The 15,790-nt window shown below is 37.9% G+C and overlaps 1 protein-coding gene across 1 annotated transcript in view; it reads right to left on the bottom strand.

The window, feature by feature from the left end:
• The window catches only part of LOC104162819 (vasoactive intestinal polypeptide receptor 2-like), a gene marked incomplete at both ends in the record, with an annotated part of 33,831 nt that extends 20,678 nt beyond the window's left edge, over positions 1 to 13,153 (bottom strand). The window contains one exon of the mRNA XM_009701640.1: positions 13,051 to 13,153. Within this exon, the coding sequence (XP_009699942.1) occupies positions 13,051 to 13,153 (103 nt within the window). The remainder of the gene's footprint in view (positions 1 to 13,050) is intronic.
• Positions 13,154 to 15,790: the final 2,637 nt, after the last annotated feature.

Raw genomic sequence — 15,790 nt, 5'->3', positions numbered from 1 at the left:
TCATGACTGGAGAATTTTTGGAACAATTAGCATGGACTTACAAAATCACCTCTCCTAAACTAAATAATAGAGATTCAAACAAAAAAAAAGTTTCTGTATATTAATTTCAGGAGATTTTATAGGCATGTTTTATACTAGTAACAACTGTTACTAGTAGGTAGTAACTACTTGTTACGGCTTTGCCCATGCTGATGTCTATATAAATGTGGCTCAAAAGCCATATCTTGTGAATAAGCATAAATCTTCCTATAGCCCATTACGGGCACTTGGGTCAACCATGCTCTATTTGTTTAAAGATGTGTACTTATAATGTATGCCTTCTATGCTAAGTGAAGAGTTTTGAAGGTTTCTGAATATAAGACTTGTGAAGAATTATGAGGACAAAGAAGTAAGGAAATGTTACTCATGTTATCTCAGTTTGAGTTATATCCAAAAACCAAAAAATCACGTGCAAAATTCTGGGCATCTTTGTCTTCAAATAAGGCAACCGACAATTGACTATTTAAATACGTAATTAATGCTAACGAGAGAAATAAAACTTTTATCCTACCAGTATTATCACCATAAGATTATTAGAAAGTATTAAGGGACAGTTTGTTCCTTTCAGTACAGAACATGAAACTTGGATTAGGAACTGCTCACATTCCTGTATAATACTACGCTTCAGAATATTTATTGTATTAGCAATTCACTATTCATTTACTCTGTGCTAGTAAGCTTATGCCCAAAATCAAGCCACTTGAGTTAAATGAAGCTGGAAAAGGCATATTTAAAAGTTCTATAAGTTCTATATTTGTATTAAACCATATTAGTGCAATTAAACTTGGACAGCTTGTGTTGACATAAAGTGGCTAGCATTCTACTTTCAAAGTTTAAGTTACTTTCAAAGTACATGTAAACTAGGGAACCCAAGAATGTGTTACAGGACCAGCAGCTGGATTTGCCCCTGGACGTATGTCCCAGATGCAGCATGAAGGAGAGCCAGTGGCATAGCATTCCCATGGGCCTTGCTTTTCTTTGGAAGACATCTAAGTGTGACAGTTCGGAGGGAGCCTCTGTGCTGTACCAAGAACAGGGTTTGGAGATCAAAAAAGAAGATGAGAAGAGGATTATGGGGTAAATTCTGCATTTGGTCACCAATTCCATAGAGTCCTCTTTATGCAGTTTCCCAAGGTAATGCTATTCTCCAGAGGAGTCACTTGTTCATGGGGACTGGGTCTTTCCTCACTCCTCTTAGGACTGCACAGCACTAAATGCAGGATCTGTTTTATATTCAGAAAGATGATGCCAAAAATAAGGGATTACTAATGGGAACACTTCACAAAGTTTATCTTTGTGGGTAGTTAACATGTAATGCCTTATCCTCCACTGCCTTGTATGCTGTATCAACCTCCAAAGAGGTATGCAACAAATGTATTAAACGTTCATTACCTCACACACCCACCCATATTCACTTTAACGCCTTTTCCAGTCAAGCATCAAAAATCTCCAAAGATAGAGATATCACAACCTGTCTGGGCAACCTGCACACACACAACTTCCTCCATGAAGAATTTTTCTATGCATGTATTTGGATTTCCAAATTTGGATTTCTCTTGCTGCAGGTTGCTTCCTTTGCTTCCTGTTATGTTCTTGGTTTGTTTTTTTGTTGTTGTTTTTTTTTTTTTTCCCGTTCACATCTGAGGAGAGTCTGGTTCCATCCTCTCTATAAGTCCATTAGGTAGATGAAGACAGCAATCAGATCACTCTTCTCCAAGCTAAACAAAGCCACCTTTCAGTTAGTTGTTACATGCTGCATATTCCAGTGCCATCTCCATGTCCTCTGCTGAGCTGATTAATGGCTTTCCTGTACACAGGAGCCCAAAACTGGACACAGTACTCCGCTGAGATGCAGTCTCACAAGTGTTAAATAGAGACAGACAATTGCTTCTCTTGATCTACCAGTTTGCTAACGTAGCACAGTATACGGCTAAATCTCATCTCTGTAAGGGTGCACTGCTGACTCATGTTTAAATTAATGTATTTCTAAAGCAAACTCCTAAAATGGGTCAGAAGAACTTCATCCTAAAAAATGCTTATTTCTTCCCAAGAGAGCCTGAAGTTCTTAATCCAGTTGCAGAATCTAGACTGTAGGTATCTGTATTTACTCCAGTCAATCTCATCCTCATTTGCTTAATGCTGTGTGACTAACCTCAGCTTGTCAAATTCTCCAGTTACCTGAAGAGGACTAATTGTTTTGCTTCCTTTAGTAACTCTGACTCCTAGACCAACGTATCAGACTCCTTCTTTTAGCCCTACCTTAGGGTAAGGGAGACTTACTCAGGACTAGGAACTGTGAGAGTGACATTCTTTTTAGCTGTACTCCACAGTTGGCTGAGAAGTTCCTGTTCCGACTGACAATTCACTCTTTTCAGGTTTCTGGCCCTTATCTCTTGAATGAGTGTCTTTAGCAACTAAGAGCGTAATACTCTTTGAACTCCGCACACACTCCTATTTTCCCCAATGATCATGCAGAGTTTGTCCTTTCTAGTGTATCTGCCCCTACAACTGGTTCATACATTTCTTTAAGAATTAACTCATGAGCTTTATCTACGCTCTGTTTTACCTCTCTGCCTCGTACTCCCTTCTAGCACTTGTGGCTTTTCTTTTAGCATTAGTAATGATATCTCCGAGATGATGTTGACTTGGTCATCTGCGTATAACTTAAGAAGTTTACACCTGAGCAAGTCATCTTCATATCCTTTGAAGTCAATGGAACTTAAACACGCTTAAGTGCTTCCTGAGTTGGAACACTAGATCAAAATTAAGTCCAACTCTCTATGATACACCACCAGGGCTTATGCAAAGTAAAAGAATGTTTACTTCAGCCAATTCAGGTTGTGCTTCCTTCCCAATTGATTTTAAGCCAGAAACAACATCAACAATATGACATACAAGTAATCAGAAAGACAAAGAAACTATTTTCTTCATCTGTCAGCACGCAGAACTATAGTGACAAAATGAAACTCTTTTGGCTTCAATGGATGTACTGCCTAAGCCAGCACAAACAAGCCCTGGAGTACACAAGGATAATTAGCACCTTGTGTGACTTCAGATCTTTGTAGTCCATCCCCATTTCCACTAACAAGTGAGAGCTGAGGTGAGTCATTAAGGTGTTCATGCACACTCATAAAAGCTGATGACTTTCACAAATCTTCCCTTTTGTTCAATATACTCTCTGTAAGATGGTGGATTTGCCACAATAATCTGCAAACAGTTCAGAGTACCTTATAAATTTTTGCTATGCTGCTATATGGACTGGGCTAAGATTTTGCTAAAAAGGTAGCTGAACAATGTGGACTTCAGAGCTCCATTAGTACTTTTTCCACAAAAAACCACAAAACACTTATTCAAGTACACGAAATATTATACAGAAAAACTGAGGTCCATGTCCTATTCCCACCAAAATCAGTCAACACAATTTGAATCAGATCTCGAAGCTAGCTTGCAGGAAGGAAATCAGTATACGAGTTTTTGAGATTCAAAACATTGTAAGTCACTAATGCTTTCTGGAGAATGTATTTTTTGCCTCAGTTTTTCCTCAGTATTTTAGGACTTTACAGGCATCTATGGCACAGGAGAGAATGATACTTTTTCAGACTCCTTAAATCAAATAGATTGAATAACACAAAAGATGTATTTCCTACATCTAGACTACATTTAAATGCATCAACAATCATGAGAGTGAAACTTGAGTGGCTGTCATCAGAATTCCAAGAAGAGCATTAAGTCTCAATTTATGTATATTTACAGGGTTATTTATTACGGTACAGGAAATCTGAGAAAACTACTGAAATGTCCTGGAGGCATTTATAGTCACTGAATGATTACTGTGTGCTTCTGAAAACTGGCCCAGGGCTGAATGCTGAAATGATGGTGTTACTGGTGTGCTGCTAGGGGCTCCTAGAAGTACAACTGCTAAACAATGTGCACTTTTCTGGTCTTTCAAATCACACTTTTCCTCATTTCCCCCTCCTCCTATTCCTACATTTTTTTGACAATATTGCAGTCATATACCTTTTTCTTCTCTTAGCAAAACACACCCTTATACAGAGGTGGGGTACAATTAACAAGTCCATTCTTACTACACTTGCATCAATTTGTCCATCCCAACAATGTCTCTCTGTTGTACAGCACAAGCTTAACTGTGTAGAATTGAAACTAGCAATTAATTTCCCACTGATCTTGGAAATTCAAGATATTTCATAACTGGAGACCTTGGTGAGTTTCACAGGTCTTCAAGTAGATATTGCCCTTTACTTACTATAGTATCCTTTTACAACAATGACATATGCAATATTGTCAGAGTGACAAAGAATTATTCACTTCAGTCTAAGACACACGAAAATAGGCCAGATTAATTGCTCCCAACAATTGCCTGTTTCTCCCCAGTGAATACAGAGCAGCCCACAGTGCTATAAATACCTACACTGTTGAAAAATGAAGGTGCAATAAATGCTATGTTAAATGTGTTTCTTTCTGTACATAGAATATCTAACTTGATTAAGCTTGATATTCTCCTCTCTGCTCACTTACTCCCTACTACTCTGTGTCCAGCCATTAATTCATTCAGTGTTAGGATTTCTGAACTGTTACCTATCACTGCTGCATTTCATAAAATCATTATGTACACTCTTATTCTCTGGAAGTTTCACCCATCTCCCACCTATATAAGCCCGTTTCCTGCTGTCTCCAAAGAATCTTAATCAAGTAAGATGCAAAACATTTGTATTTTTAGCTTTAAATAAGGTTTTAAGATTAGTTCTAGTAACAATTTTACCAGTAATTCTATAGAAAATATCTCACATTTTAAACAAAACTTAAATTGCTCCAATGTTTATTTCATATGTCTGCAATTTTCTTTATTTATCATATTTTAAAATATATTCTAAGTACCCAAAAGTATTCTATTGTACATTTTTATCCTTTTATGTTCATTAATGAATTTATTCTCTATGTTTGCATCCTGCTTCAATAAATTCTGAAGCCTTGAACATTTTTGTTCTTTCACTCTGATATGTAGGCATATAAAACCAGTTCAGCTCTTGATCTGTCTTAGCTCCTAAACTTTTTCTGTGTATTTCTATTACTACACTCTTTACTTTCTTCTTTACCTATTAATAAAGCTAGCGAAGGCAAAAAAAATATAGGTTCTTCATCCCTATTTCTGTGGTGTCTAGAAGGTGGCTCCTGCACCCTTCATATAACAATCTCTTTTCAATCTCTTCATTTGCATCATTTATTTCTCTGGTGTGTCATTTGCAGCATATCCAAGGAAACAACCAATCTTCCCAGAAAATCTTTGCTCAATGACTCCCTCAAAAGTGTGGCCACGGTGTCACTCCTCAACTGCTCTTCCCTCCTGTTCCTCCAGATGATATTGCAGACGCTATTCTTAGCTAGTTTCAATGAGATCACTTACTTCATTTGAATGTTTGGTCTTTAATGCTTGTGATGCATTTGCAGATACTTCATAACGAAAGGAAATGTAACAGACTATAAACTACATTTTGTTTCTCAATTTTTTTCAGCTTACATAAGTATTGCCACCACATTCATCATCCTGCTATCTGAGATCCAGTCTTTCAGCAACAAGTTTGCTTATCTACAGGTGCTTCTTCATCTATAAAAATGTGTAACACTGGGTTTGTACTGAAAAGTTTTGTTTATATATACATTTTATCCATATATTAACCACTAGATGGCACTTCGCATTTGGATTTTAAAAATTGCCAATTCAAAGAGAGGTTTAGCATTTTTTAAACTGTCTAGGCATGCATGATACATGAAACAAAGAGAGAATGCTTTGAAAATCAGCCAGAAAGTTGTCAGCTAGTCTAGGGTTTATTTTTCGAACAGGGAAACATTTTGATTTTTATACTTCTGCTTTGTCAAGTTAAGTAATGTCACCTCTTAAGGGCAATGTTTTCTAGACTGTAGGTCTGAGTGCCACAGCATGTAATTTAGACCGCATGAGAATTTATGAACATATATGGACTGAAATTCTTTACGCATTTTCACACAAGTAATAAGAAAGAAAGGAAAAGGAGGTGCTAGAGAAATAGCAAGCTAGGAAACTGGAAGCAAAACTAATACACAGCAGAACTGCTTAAAGCAGTAATAAGAGTACAGACAGTAGCAAAACCACTGTTGCTCCAAACTACTTTGCTAAATTTATTTGCGGTCTACTTTTGTCAGAGCCCTGAGTGCACTGACAGGCCTTAATGGCCCTGAAAAGCCTCTCGCCCCTGCCCAGGGTCCCATCCAAGCTCAGGTCTGGGCCTTAAGTGATGTTGTGGATGCACCTGACTTCAGCTTCATCACAGCAGTGCCTGTGTCTGCCTCTGCCTAGGCCCCGACCAGCCACTATGGCCCTGCCTGCCCATCCCAGGGCTGTGTCCAACCCTGGTTCCCTGCACCAGATTGGATTCTGACCCTCCCAGTTGCAGGCTAATGTCCTCAGCTATCCCTACCCCAAGGAGCAGCCCGATGCCCGGGGCTGAGGCTGCCTTGGCTGGGACGGGCTCTGCCTGCCAGGCCCTGCCTGCCCTGGGACCCCCAAATCCCCACCGCAAGGAGCTGCCAGCCTACAATCGTGTGAAAATGAACACAGTGGCTGCAAAATGGTCAAGAAGCAGCTCCAATATGCCTATGTTGAACTAAAGCATTGCTACAAAATTGTGCAGTGTATACAAGCTCTGATTATTCAGAAATACTGAGGAAATGCGAATGTAAACTTTTTTAATCGCTCAACAAAAACTACTCATACACAGCAGACAGAATTTTGGAAATCTACAGTATATGTCAGATTTAACTAGTTAAACAGAATGATGAAACCAATAGAGTTTATTTCATATTCACCTAAAATGTTTGCAGTTGATAGGTTCTCAAAAGCCAGTCCTATTACTAGGAATGGCAAAAAATATTGTTATTGAGATTTCTAGGGAATTACTGGCTTTTCACTAAATGAAACATTTCAAAATAAACGCCTTATTTCCCTTCTGAAGAACAGTTTCCCATTACAGAATCAAAAATCTGTAAGCCTATTTTATATTTTAATGTAATTTACATATTTTTAAGGTTCTGTAAGGAAATATGGAAGTTGCCAGCTAAAAACTTTGAAAAAAAAGACTCTGAAAAAGAAAACACATTTCCATCTAAATTTTCCACTAAGTAAATCCTGCTTTCCAATTACTCAAAATGTTCTTTGGAGACAAGAGCATTAATTTTTGTCTCACTGGACAGCACTCTAATCTTACCATAAGAACATGTTTTTCTATTACACTGCAAAGATATTAATGGATGTACACTCAAAGCTGTAAGAGGAACCTTCATCCTTATTTTGCCCCAATTTAAACATACTGTATATTCTTCAAAAAATACCATTAAATGTTGATCTCTTCATATAAACCCCACCACAAAATATTAAGTGTCTCTGTAAAGTATTGGGATCATATATTTCTGTTAGTTTGTATTATGTCTAACCCATGTGCTACTTGTTGTATTAGCTGGAGCTTTTTTAGTGCTTTGGTATTCAAGGTTAAACTTTGGATGTCATGCAGAGTAGACTGCCATGGCCACAGTTGTCTTCATCAGGACTCAAGAGGAAAACTATGTGGGGCAGTCTTTCTTTCAGAATCTTCTGAGAAACACAATAAATTCACTTATGGCTGTGCACTTTCCTTTTTCGGGGCTCCAAATGCCATTTATTAACGTCTACTGCTGAATTTCTATTTACATTTTGGGGGAGTAGAAATTTCAGACCTTCAAAATTGTAGAATGTATCTGTAGCCACATGTTGCCTCTCTTCTTTCCAAAGAAGTTTGTTATTGTCACTCTTAGTAATTTATTATGTGAGATTTTTGAATGAGGCTGATCAGGGCATTTTTCTTGGTCTTCACCATTTATTTCCTATTGGTTATTTTTCAGTAGGCAACTCCTTTCATTCAAGGTTCTTTCTCACCTATTGCCCAGCCTCCTCAAAAGTTCTCTGCCCTCAAATAATTACATATAGCTTCCACAAAGCCCAGACATTGTCAACACCATGACGATGATCTGTTTTATGTGGTGTCATTAATGATGACACTTCAATTAATGGAAGCCAAAACCAGAAAAACATTCAAAGCAGCCCCTTCATCTCCCCTTGTAAAAAAACATGTGAACCAAAAAGTAGCAACATGTCTGTACTACAGCAAGAAAAGCAGCAGCACAGAGATTCAAGAAAGCTAAAGTTGTCCTGCCAAGGCCTACTGGTGCAGCATGAAAGGAAGTTCCGTGATCCTACTATCTCATTTAATTCTACCTTTAATGTGACCTGAGGTAACTCTAAGCAACACTGCAGTCTGAACTACTGACTCATTGAGGAGATGAACTACTGACAACCTTGAGGAGATTCCTTTACAGGCAGCAAAAGAAAGGCCTCATCCGGCTTTGTGTAAGTCTCCTATTTACTGATGTGGAGGGGACAGCGATCGTCAGGTTGGCTTAGTTACACTCACAGCCAGTCTTTTTGCACAATATAGAGAGAGGCGTGTGTATGTGTATATGTGGATTTGGAATGCAAAATAGGCGCCTTTCTAACTGGAGAAATAACCTTAACAGCAGAGGTTAGTTGGATAAATTAACTTTTGGACAACTTTGCCATGGGTCCAACATGCCAGCACTCTGAAGAGCTTTCAGAAAATTATGCTCAGTTTCATCCACAAGGTCATGAGCTTAGTGCTGGAATCACTGAGTAAAACTCTACTGGCAGTGTAATTCAGGAGGCTGGATTATATAGCAGCATTGGTCCCTCTTGCTTTAAATTTATGAATAAGTAAGAGTACCATTTTGGTAGTCCTGTCTGTTTTAATTTCCCATTACTAGCTGCATTACGAAGTCTCTGTTTGAGAGGTTTATAAAAATCTTTCCAAAGCCATTTCTCTTTCTGTCTACATCCCTTCCTCAAAGTTAAGATGTCATATCTAAAATTAAAAATGTTGTCTTGCATATGGGTCTCACAAAAACACATTTTGGAAAGCAAGAGCCAAAAAGACTCATTTAACTGTGCAGCGACTCAGTCCAAAGTGAATAAAAAACCCGGCATCACTTTTTCAGAATGAAATCTCCTTAGAACATCTTATAGTAGAACCTTGTTATAAATTCTACTGTCTGAGTTTTAACATTTTTGACCACAAGATTTCACTTTTCATTTAAAGGTGAATAGAAATGAGTCAATTACTTTATAAGGAAAAATTCTAAATACTGAATAAAGACAGAAATTTGCAGTGGGACAATTTTTATGTATTTTCAATCACTTTTATTGTGACCTTTCTATTTTTTGTAAGAAGACAAGATATGGGTAGTACGTAAAGAATAAATTAGTGTTTTTCCATATGGACCTCAAAATCCGTAGCTATTATGAGCTATTTAGAATCTAATTCATCTGCCCTCCAAAAATGCGTGTGCAAAAAAACCACCCTCTCCTAGGCTTCCAGCCAAGGTGCATCCATACCTCGGGTGTCCAATTACAGGACGAAAGAAGAAAACAAATGTGGCTAGAAGCTAGTGCAGTCTTCATACAATAAACAACTAGATTTGCTAGAGAGCACTACAGAAAGGAAGGCACTGCCACAGATCTTTGGAGAGTGACTTCCTTCCTTAAATGCGGTGTAATGCTCTCTACTACTGGAGAGTATGTGCTAATGCCTGAAAATCCCCCAAAAGGTGCCAAGGAGGAGGTGAGGATGTCTAACAGTTTGACGTTGGCAAATGAGCAGAACTTAGACAAACTGGGTCCAGTAGTTTTAACATAGCCTTAGCATTGTTCAAAGGATATTTACACAGTATTTATACAGTATTTCCTTGCAAAACACACTATTGCTTTATTAAACCATGAAGTAAGCAAGTCCTTCATAGACTTCACAGTCAATGACTTTAGGTGCACTACAAAAATTACTCAGTGAAATTCTTCAGCCCACATTATGAGGCAGCTCAGGTAAGATGATTGTAACATTACTTTATAATGTAAAAAAAACCAACACAAACACCAAAACAAATTGCCTTTAAATCTTTCCTTTATGTCTCCCTAACTGCGAGCTGAGAAGCATTAGATAAGGTATTCAATACATAATTGCCATCTAGATCAAAGAGAAACTGCCTGACCCATAAAATTTGGATCCTCCAAAATTCTGCAGCTGTGCATGGCAGCCAAATCCTGCAGCATGTTACATAGAGGTGCGAAGGCTTCTCAGGTGCCCAAGAAGTTAATGAAAAAATTCCCACTGATTTTGATAATGGAAGCCCAAGCCTCCAGTAGAAAATCTCAGTGAATCTTTATTTCCAAATTCTAGATAGGACCTTCACTAGACTTCATTATACCTTTTGTAAGGCAGGTAGCACATACCAAAGTTAGAAAAGCTTAACAAGGGCTGTATAACCATCTTTCCCATTAAGGAAAAAGTGAGATAGGATTTGTGAATTTATTGCAATGAATTATGTTTCAAATGTAGTACAAGTTTTAGGTGTGGAGCTAGGACTTGGATTAGTTCCATCTTGCCAATTTTCATTAGTAATTCTTCTTTATCAGCAGTCAGAGTACCACTGTGACACTCTGCAAGTCTCTGTTCAAAATCTTTGTACGAATAGAGAGGGTTTATTAGGAAAATAAGGACACATAGCGAATGGGTATTTTTGGAAATGCAAATGCATATATTTAACAAAGGCTCTTCTGAACAGGTTCTTCGTAAAGGTTGGTAAAGGTATCTATAACAAGAAGCATAGGATAAATTCTCCTATAACATTAAACATACAGTTTTTAAGGGTTCATTATCATAGGGGCTTTATTCCAGTCTCCTACAAAATGGAATATTCCCTTAGTTTCAGCCATGCATTCAATTAAATGTATAAATCCTTCCACTGCTGTTTTATCACTACCTGCAGGGCTGATTCAACACCATCAGATACACTGTCTCCTTTCAAGACACGAAGTTCTTCCACTGCAGTTTGCCTTCAGGAGGCACCCCTCTTCCAGTGAAAAGAGGCTGTGAAGAAAATACTGACATAAAACTTCTTTCTTCCCCGAGGGAACCCAAAATAAAACTGGTGTGCATCACAAGGGTATCCTTGGAGCAGCCCAGCATCTGGATCACAAAAGTGGATCTTGAAGAGAGCTTGACTTTCAAAGCCATATAATAGCTAACAGTGAATTTATTAATTCAGGATTTAATTCAGTAAGCTGGGCTACTAATTATTTCTCCATCTGGCTTCACACTAGTGTTACTTATGTATCAGCCGTTTCTCTTGCTTGGAGAGATATACATGTAAATTATTTACTGTTTTATAATTTTTCTAATTACTAATCTGGATTAATAAAAAGGAGAAATTATAGTAAAATACAAACTGCTGATGATCCTTTTAATTATTTTATTGTATACAAATTGATATTAGAGTATGCACTGAGGGAGTTACACATTTAAATCAAGAAGAGAGGTGGAGAAAGCATCATGAGTTGGGACTCATGTTTATGCTCAAAGGGCACTGCAGATGGCAGGTCCCTGTGGTACCATAATCATCGACAGAGCACATTCAGAACAGACTGAATATGAAAAAAACAAATACACTATGTATCACCTAGTTCAGCTAAAGGAGAACAACTGCACTGCCAGGGCTGTAGTATTCCAAGGAGCCCAGTTATTCTGCCTGGACTACCATATCAAAAGGCAGGACAACGATGAGGCTCAGGGCTTTGTAGAACTAATTTGAAATGAAATACTTCCAGCCACTTAAAGATCATTTAACAACAGAAATCTAATTATTAGTTTTAGATGTGACATTACTTTGTAAAAATCAAAATTGTATTTTGAACTGAAAAATGTTCAGTTGCCTTTAGATCTAAAATTTCTTTCCCCTTTATCTAAGTCTCATTGAAAGTCCATCCTTCCTTTCAGTATTTTACATGTTACCAGAGGACTGCTGGGCAGAAAATGTATGCAAATGAAGCACTCCCAAGAAGCACCCTTACCTTTTCACCAGTAGATATGTAGAGACTGCTTTCTGCTCACAAATTCTGGCATACAGTTTACAAAAGATAACTCATCATAAAACATTAATACCTTTGTCATAAAAAAATTTAATAATTATACACTTCCATCTTCCCTAAAAAGCAAAAAACTTTTAACCAAGTTCTGCCCTCGCTACTTTAATGTTACAGATTTGCTTTTCATTTGGCTGTCTGGATTTATCTGTTGCCTTTGTATTCTGCTTGTTGAACAAATGGCTTTATCAGCAGGTCTAACTTACAAGAAAAATGTCATTTTTTTCATAATCTCATGTTCTACTCATGAAAGTGTAGCAAGGAAATCTAGTAAAATCTAAAATTGAAAAATAGTAAACTACATCTCCTCTTCCTTCTTTCTTCTATCAAATTACAATTGGCCATATCTGTATCTATCTATATATATATATATCCTCCCATGCAAAGATAAAACAAAAACAATAAAGTAACAGAGAGAATTTGTTTTTTGAATGTAACACTACTGTCCAGTTTTTCCTTTGCATGACTCTGTGGTACTCTGGGTGTGAATCTGATCTGTCTGAAACATCTTCTGCTTGGGAAACCCAGAGATCTTTCCTGCCACTAGTACTTCACTTTCAATCATAGCTAGAGACAGATGCTCGGATCCAAGGCTTTCAACTTTTCCTCAGACGTGTTCTTTCTGCTGGTCCTGTCATCACCAGCCTGTAGCTTCTCTGCCAGTCAGAAAATACTAGCAGCAACAGCTTAAAACATGAGAATGCATTTGCTCCCATCCAGTGTCCCACCCACTGCATGCCTAGCACCTGGCACACCTCTCACAACACGCTTGCTGCAGCTGTACTTTTAATGCTAAATCTGCATAAATTCTAAAATACATAAAATTATAACCACAGTAGAGACAAATATGGCAACTGCAACCACAACAGCAAAGAAAGTAAAGGGAGAAAATCTTGAATACTCCAGTTGTCTCTACATTACAGCTTATCTTTTCTTACCTTTGTAGTCCACTGTCTTTGCATTCTTTAGAATTTCCATGCACCTTGCTTCCTCCTTGTGAATCTCCAGATGAAATCTGCATTCTGGATGGACACCATTCACCTGTGTCAAATTAACAAACAGACCAGGGTCTTGAAACAGGAATTAGAACGTTTTATGAAGGATCAAACTACCAATAATGAAAGCCACAACTTTAACTGGCACTGGTTTTGCCCAAGTATGTGCTAGGTACTTTACAGACACAGTCATTGCCTGTTTTAGCTTCTCACACAATGACTTTTCAAAACAAAATGTTGAAATAATCTACTAGAGCTCCTTCCTTCACTGGCTCCTTCCTGTAGCATTTCAAGGCCAATTGTCACTTACAAGAAAATATTTAGCTTTCTAGTGCATTCACCAATATTGTTTCATGAGACTTTCCTCCACAAAAACTGTGAGTTAAACTGAAGCAGGAAACTAAACACATTTGCTATTTTTGCTTTTGTAGTAAGTTGGGAAGCTGAAAGTTTAATACGAATCACAGAACATGAAAACTGGTCAAACTGCCTTCTCTTTGACATGGTGAGTTTTCTTCCCTTTTCCACCATGTATATTTTATATCCTGAAGGCCCCAGAGCATGATTATTTAACTCAAGCAAGTGCTACACAGGAAGACAACCCCACTCCTTTAAAAATGAAAGCACTATTGCCTTTACTCATTTATTGCCCTGCCTCCAGTTCCTTGGTTTTTCAGAAAGGGTTATTTATGTCCACAGGAGGAGACAGGGATGTAGCAGTACTGTTGTACTGAAGTCAGTTGGATTCAGAGAGGCAGACAGAGCCTAACAGAGAAACATGCGGAATCCGTAAGAGACTGCATGGGAGAAATGACTGTAGTAGATAACAAATAGGAAAGTAGGAAATGTCACTGGAGCTGAAGGGACAGTGAGATTAGCTCAAATGAAATAACATCATAATGAAATAAAATGTGAATATGCAGTACTTCAGTCAACCCCACACCTGTAGTTACCAAGGACAGGGTGGTCTCTCTCCAAGTTTCTCTCTCTCTTACTTTTTTAGGAGACATTTAGTAACAGAATCTGATAACAATCTCTGATTCATGAGACAATTTTTTTTTTTTAAATGGCAATATTTAATTAATTGAGCTGTGATCATGGATCTAGAACCTAGGACCCAGAGTTAGGACTGAGAACCTGGTTATTCTGCGGCCTCCTTTCGGCTAAGTCACTTGCACAGCTTTTAGAAATACAGCGTAATAGCCATAAGCATAACAGCAGGAGCTGTTATGAAAACTCATGAAAATCTGTCTCTTCTCCAAATGTCTCATTTTACCATCTACATCAGAACCTTACTTTCTTTTCCTCATCTTGTCTCTATACTGACTATTTAAATTATATGTTTTCAGGGCAGATTTTTTATTTTCTTTTTAAAGTTGATTTGTACAGATCCCTATCATAAAGCAGGATTTCTAACACTTAAAATAGAAAGTTCAGTGTTATATTGAAAATATCTGCGTTTTGTTACGTGTTATCTACTTTCCAGATAGCTTGCATGTAAAATAAAGTCCCATGTATACATAATGTTTTTAATTACATTTTCCTTTCACGTAACAGATTTTGAATTATTTTTTTTTTCAATTGTAAACATTCGGTAACTGAGAGTAGGTCTCTTACTCATCAAAAAGCGTTATAATTACTGAGTCTTGGAAAGGCAGGTTCCAGTAAATTGAACTGTTAACTAAATGAGGGACAAATCAAAGCTGCTACTGCAATTAAGAAACCTGCTGAATATGTGACTTCTCTCTTTTGTATTTCTGAAAGAACTGCAAGTTTCTCAGTATCAGTGATCTAACAGCAAAGGTTACTTTGAGAACATCAATTTGTTAGTACCCAAAGGTAACATTATTTTTCAAACCTTGGACGCATGCCAAACTGTAATATACTTTGTTCTAATACATACACCTGTTTCATTCAAATGTACTTCACCAAGCTAAAGAGATTTAGGTTTCAAGACGTGGCATTGACCACATCCTGGAACACATCAAGAACCCCAAAATGGATTGTGAGGGCATTCACCACCTTTCAGGGCTACTGCTTATCCATCTTTCCCTCTGCTTTACCAAGGGCAGGCTTTCCTTTGTAATCACTGAACACAGAACCATGTGCGCTGTGTTGCGCATTGTAAGGGTACACAGCTGGAAACACAGCTGAGGAGTTTCTCTGCGTTTTTAGTGGCTTAACAATTTTTAAGGCATCCAGAACAGCACTTTGACTGGAAAAACGTTTCTTCCGACAAGCAGCTTACATTTACCTTCAGCATGGTTTCCCGACTTTTGGTGGAAATTATATTTTAAAATTTACAGTAACAAAAAATGGAAAGATCTAGAGGGCAGATTTTTTTAATTTTTGTAGATCATGTTTCCAGCAGTATGATAGACTTTTACAAACAACGGAAGAAACGCTTAAATATACAAAGATGTTAAAAGCAGATGCCCTAAACTTGAAGATTTTACTATTCTGAATCCTTTGTACGTTGTTACCCGGTTGCACGTATTAAAGAGAAATGAATCATGCAGGTTTTTCCCCCACATGATGATTGCCAGCGACCCTCTAGACCGTACCAGGGCAGCGCTCTGCAAAAACTCTTCGCAAACTCGTGGTGGCCACCGGCTGCCGGGGAAACTACCGGAGAACAAGTGACACGGCGGCGAACGGCCCGGCGCCGGTCCCCCTCGGCGCC

Source organism: Cariama cristata, unplaced genomic scaffold, assembly GCF_000690535.1.
Source record: "Cariama cristata isolate BGI_N322 unplaced genomic scaffold, ASM69053v1 scaffold16116, whole genome shotgun sequence".
Lineage (NCBI taxonomy): Eukaryota > Metazoa > Chordata > Aves > Cariamiformes > Cariamidae > Cariama > Cariama cristata.
Note: the sequence above shows the minus strand (reverse complement) of the source record. Positions and strands in the feature narration are given on the sequence as shown.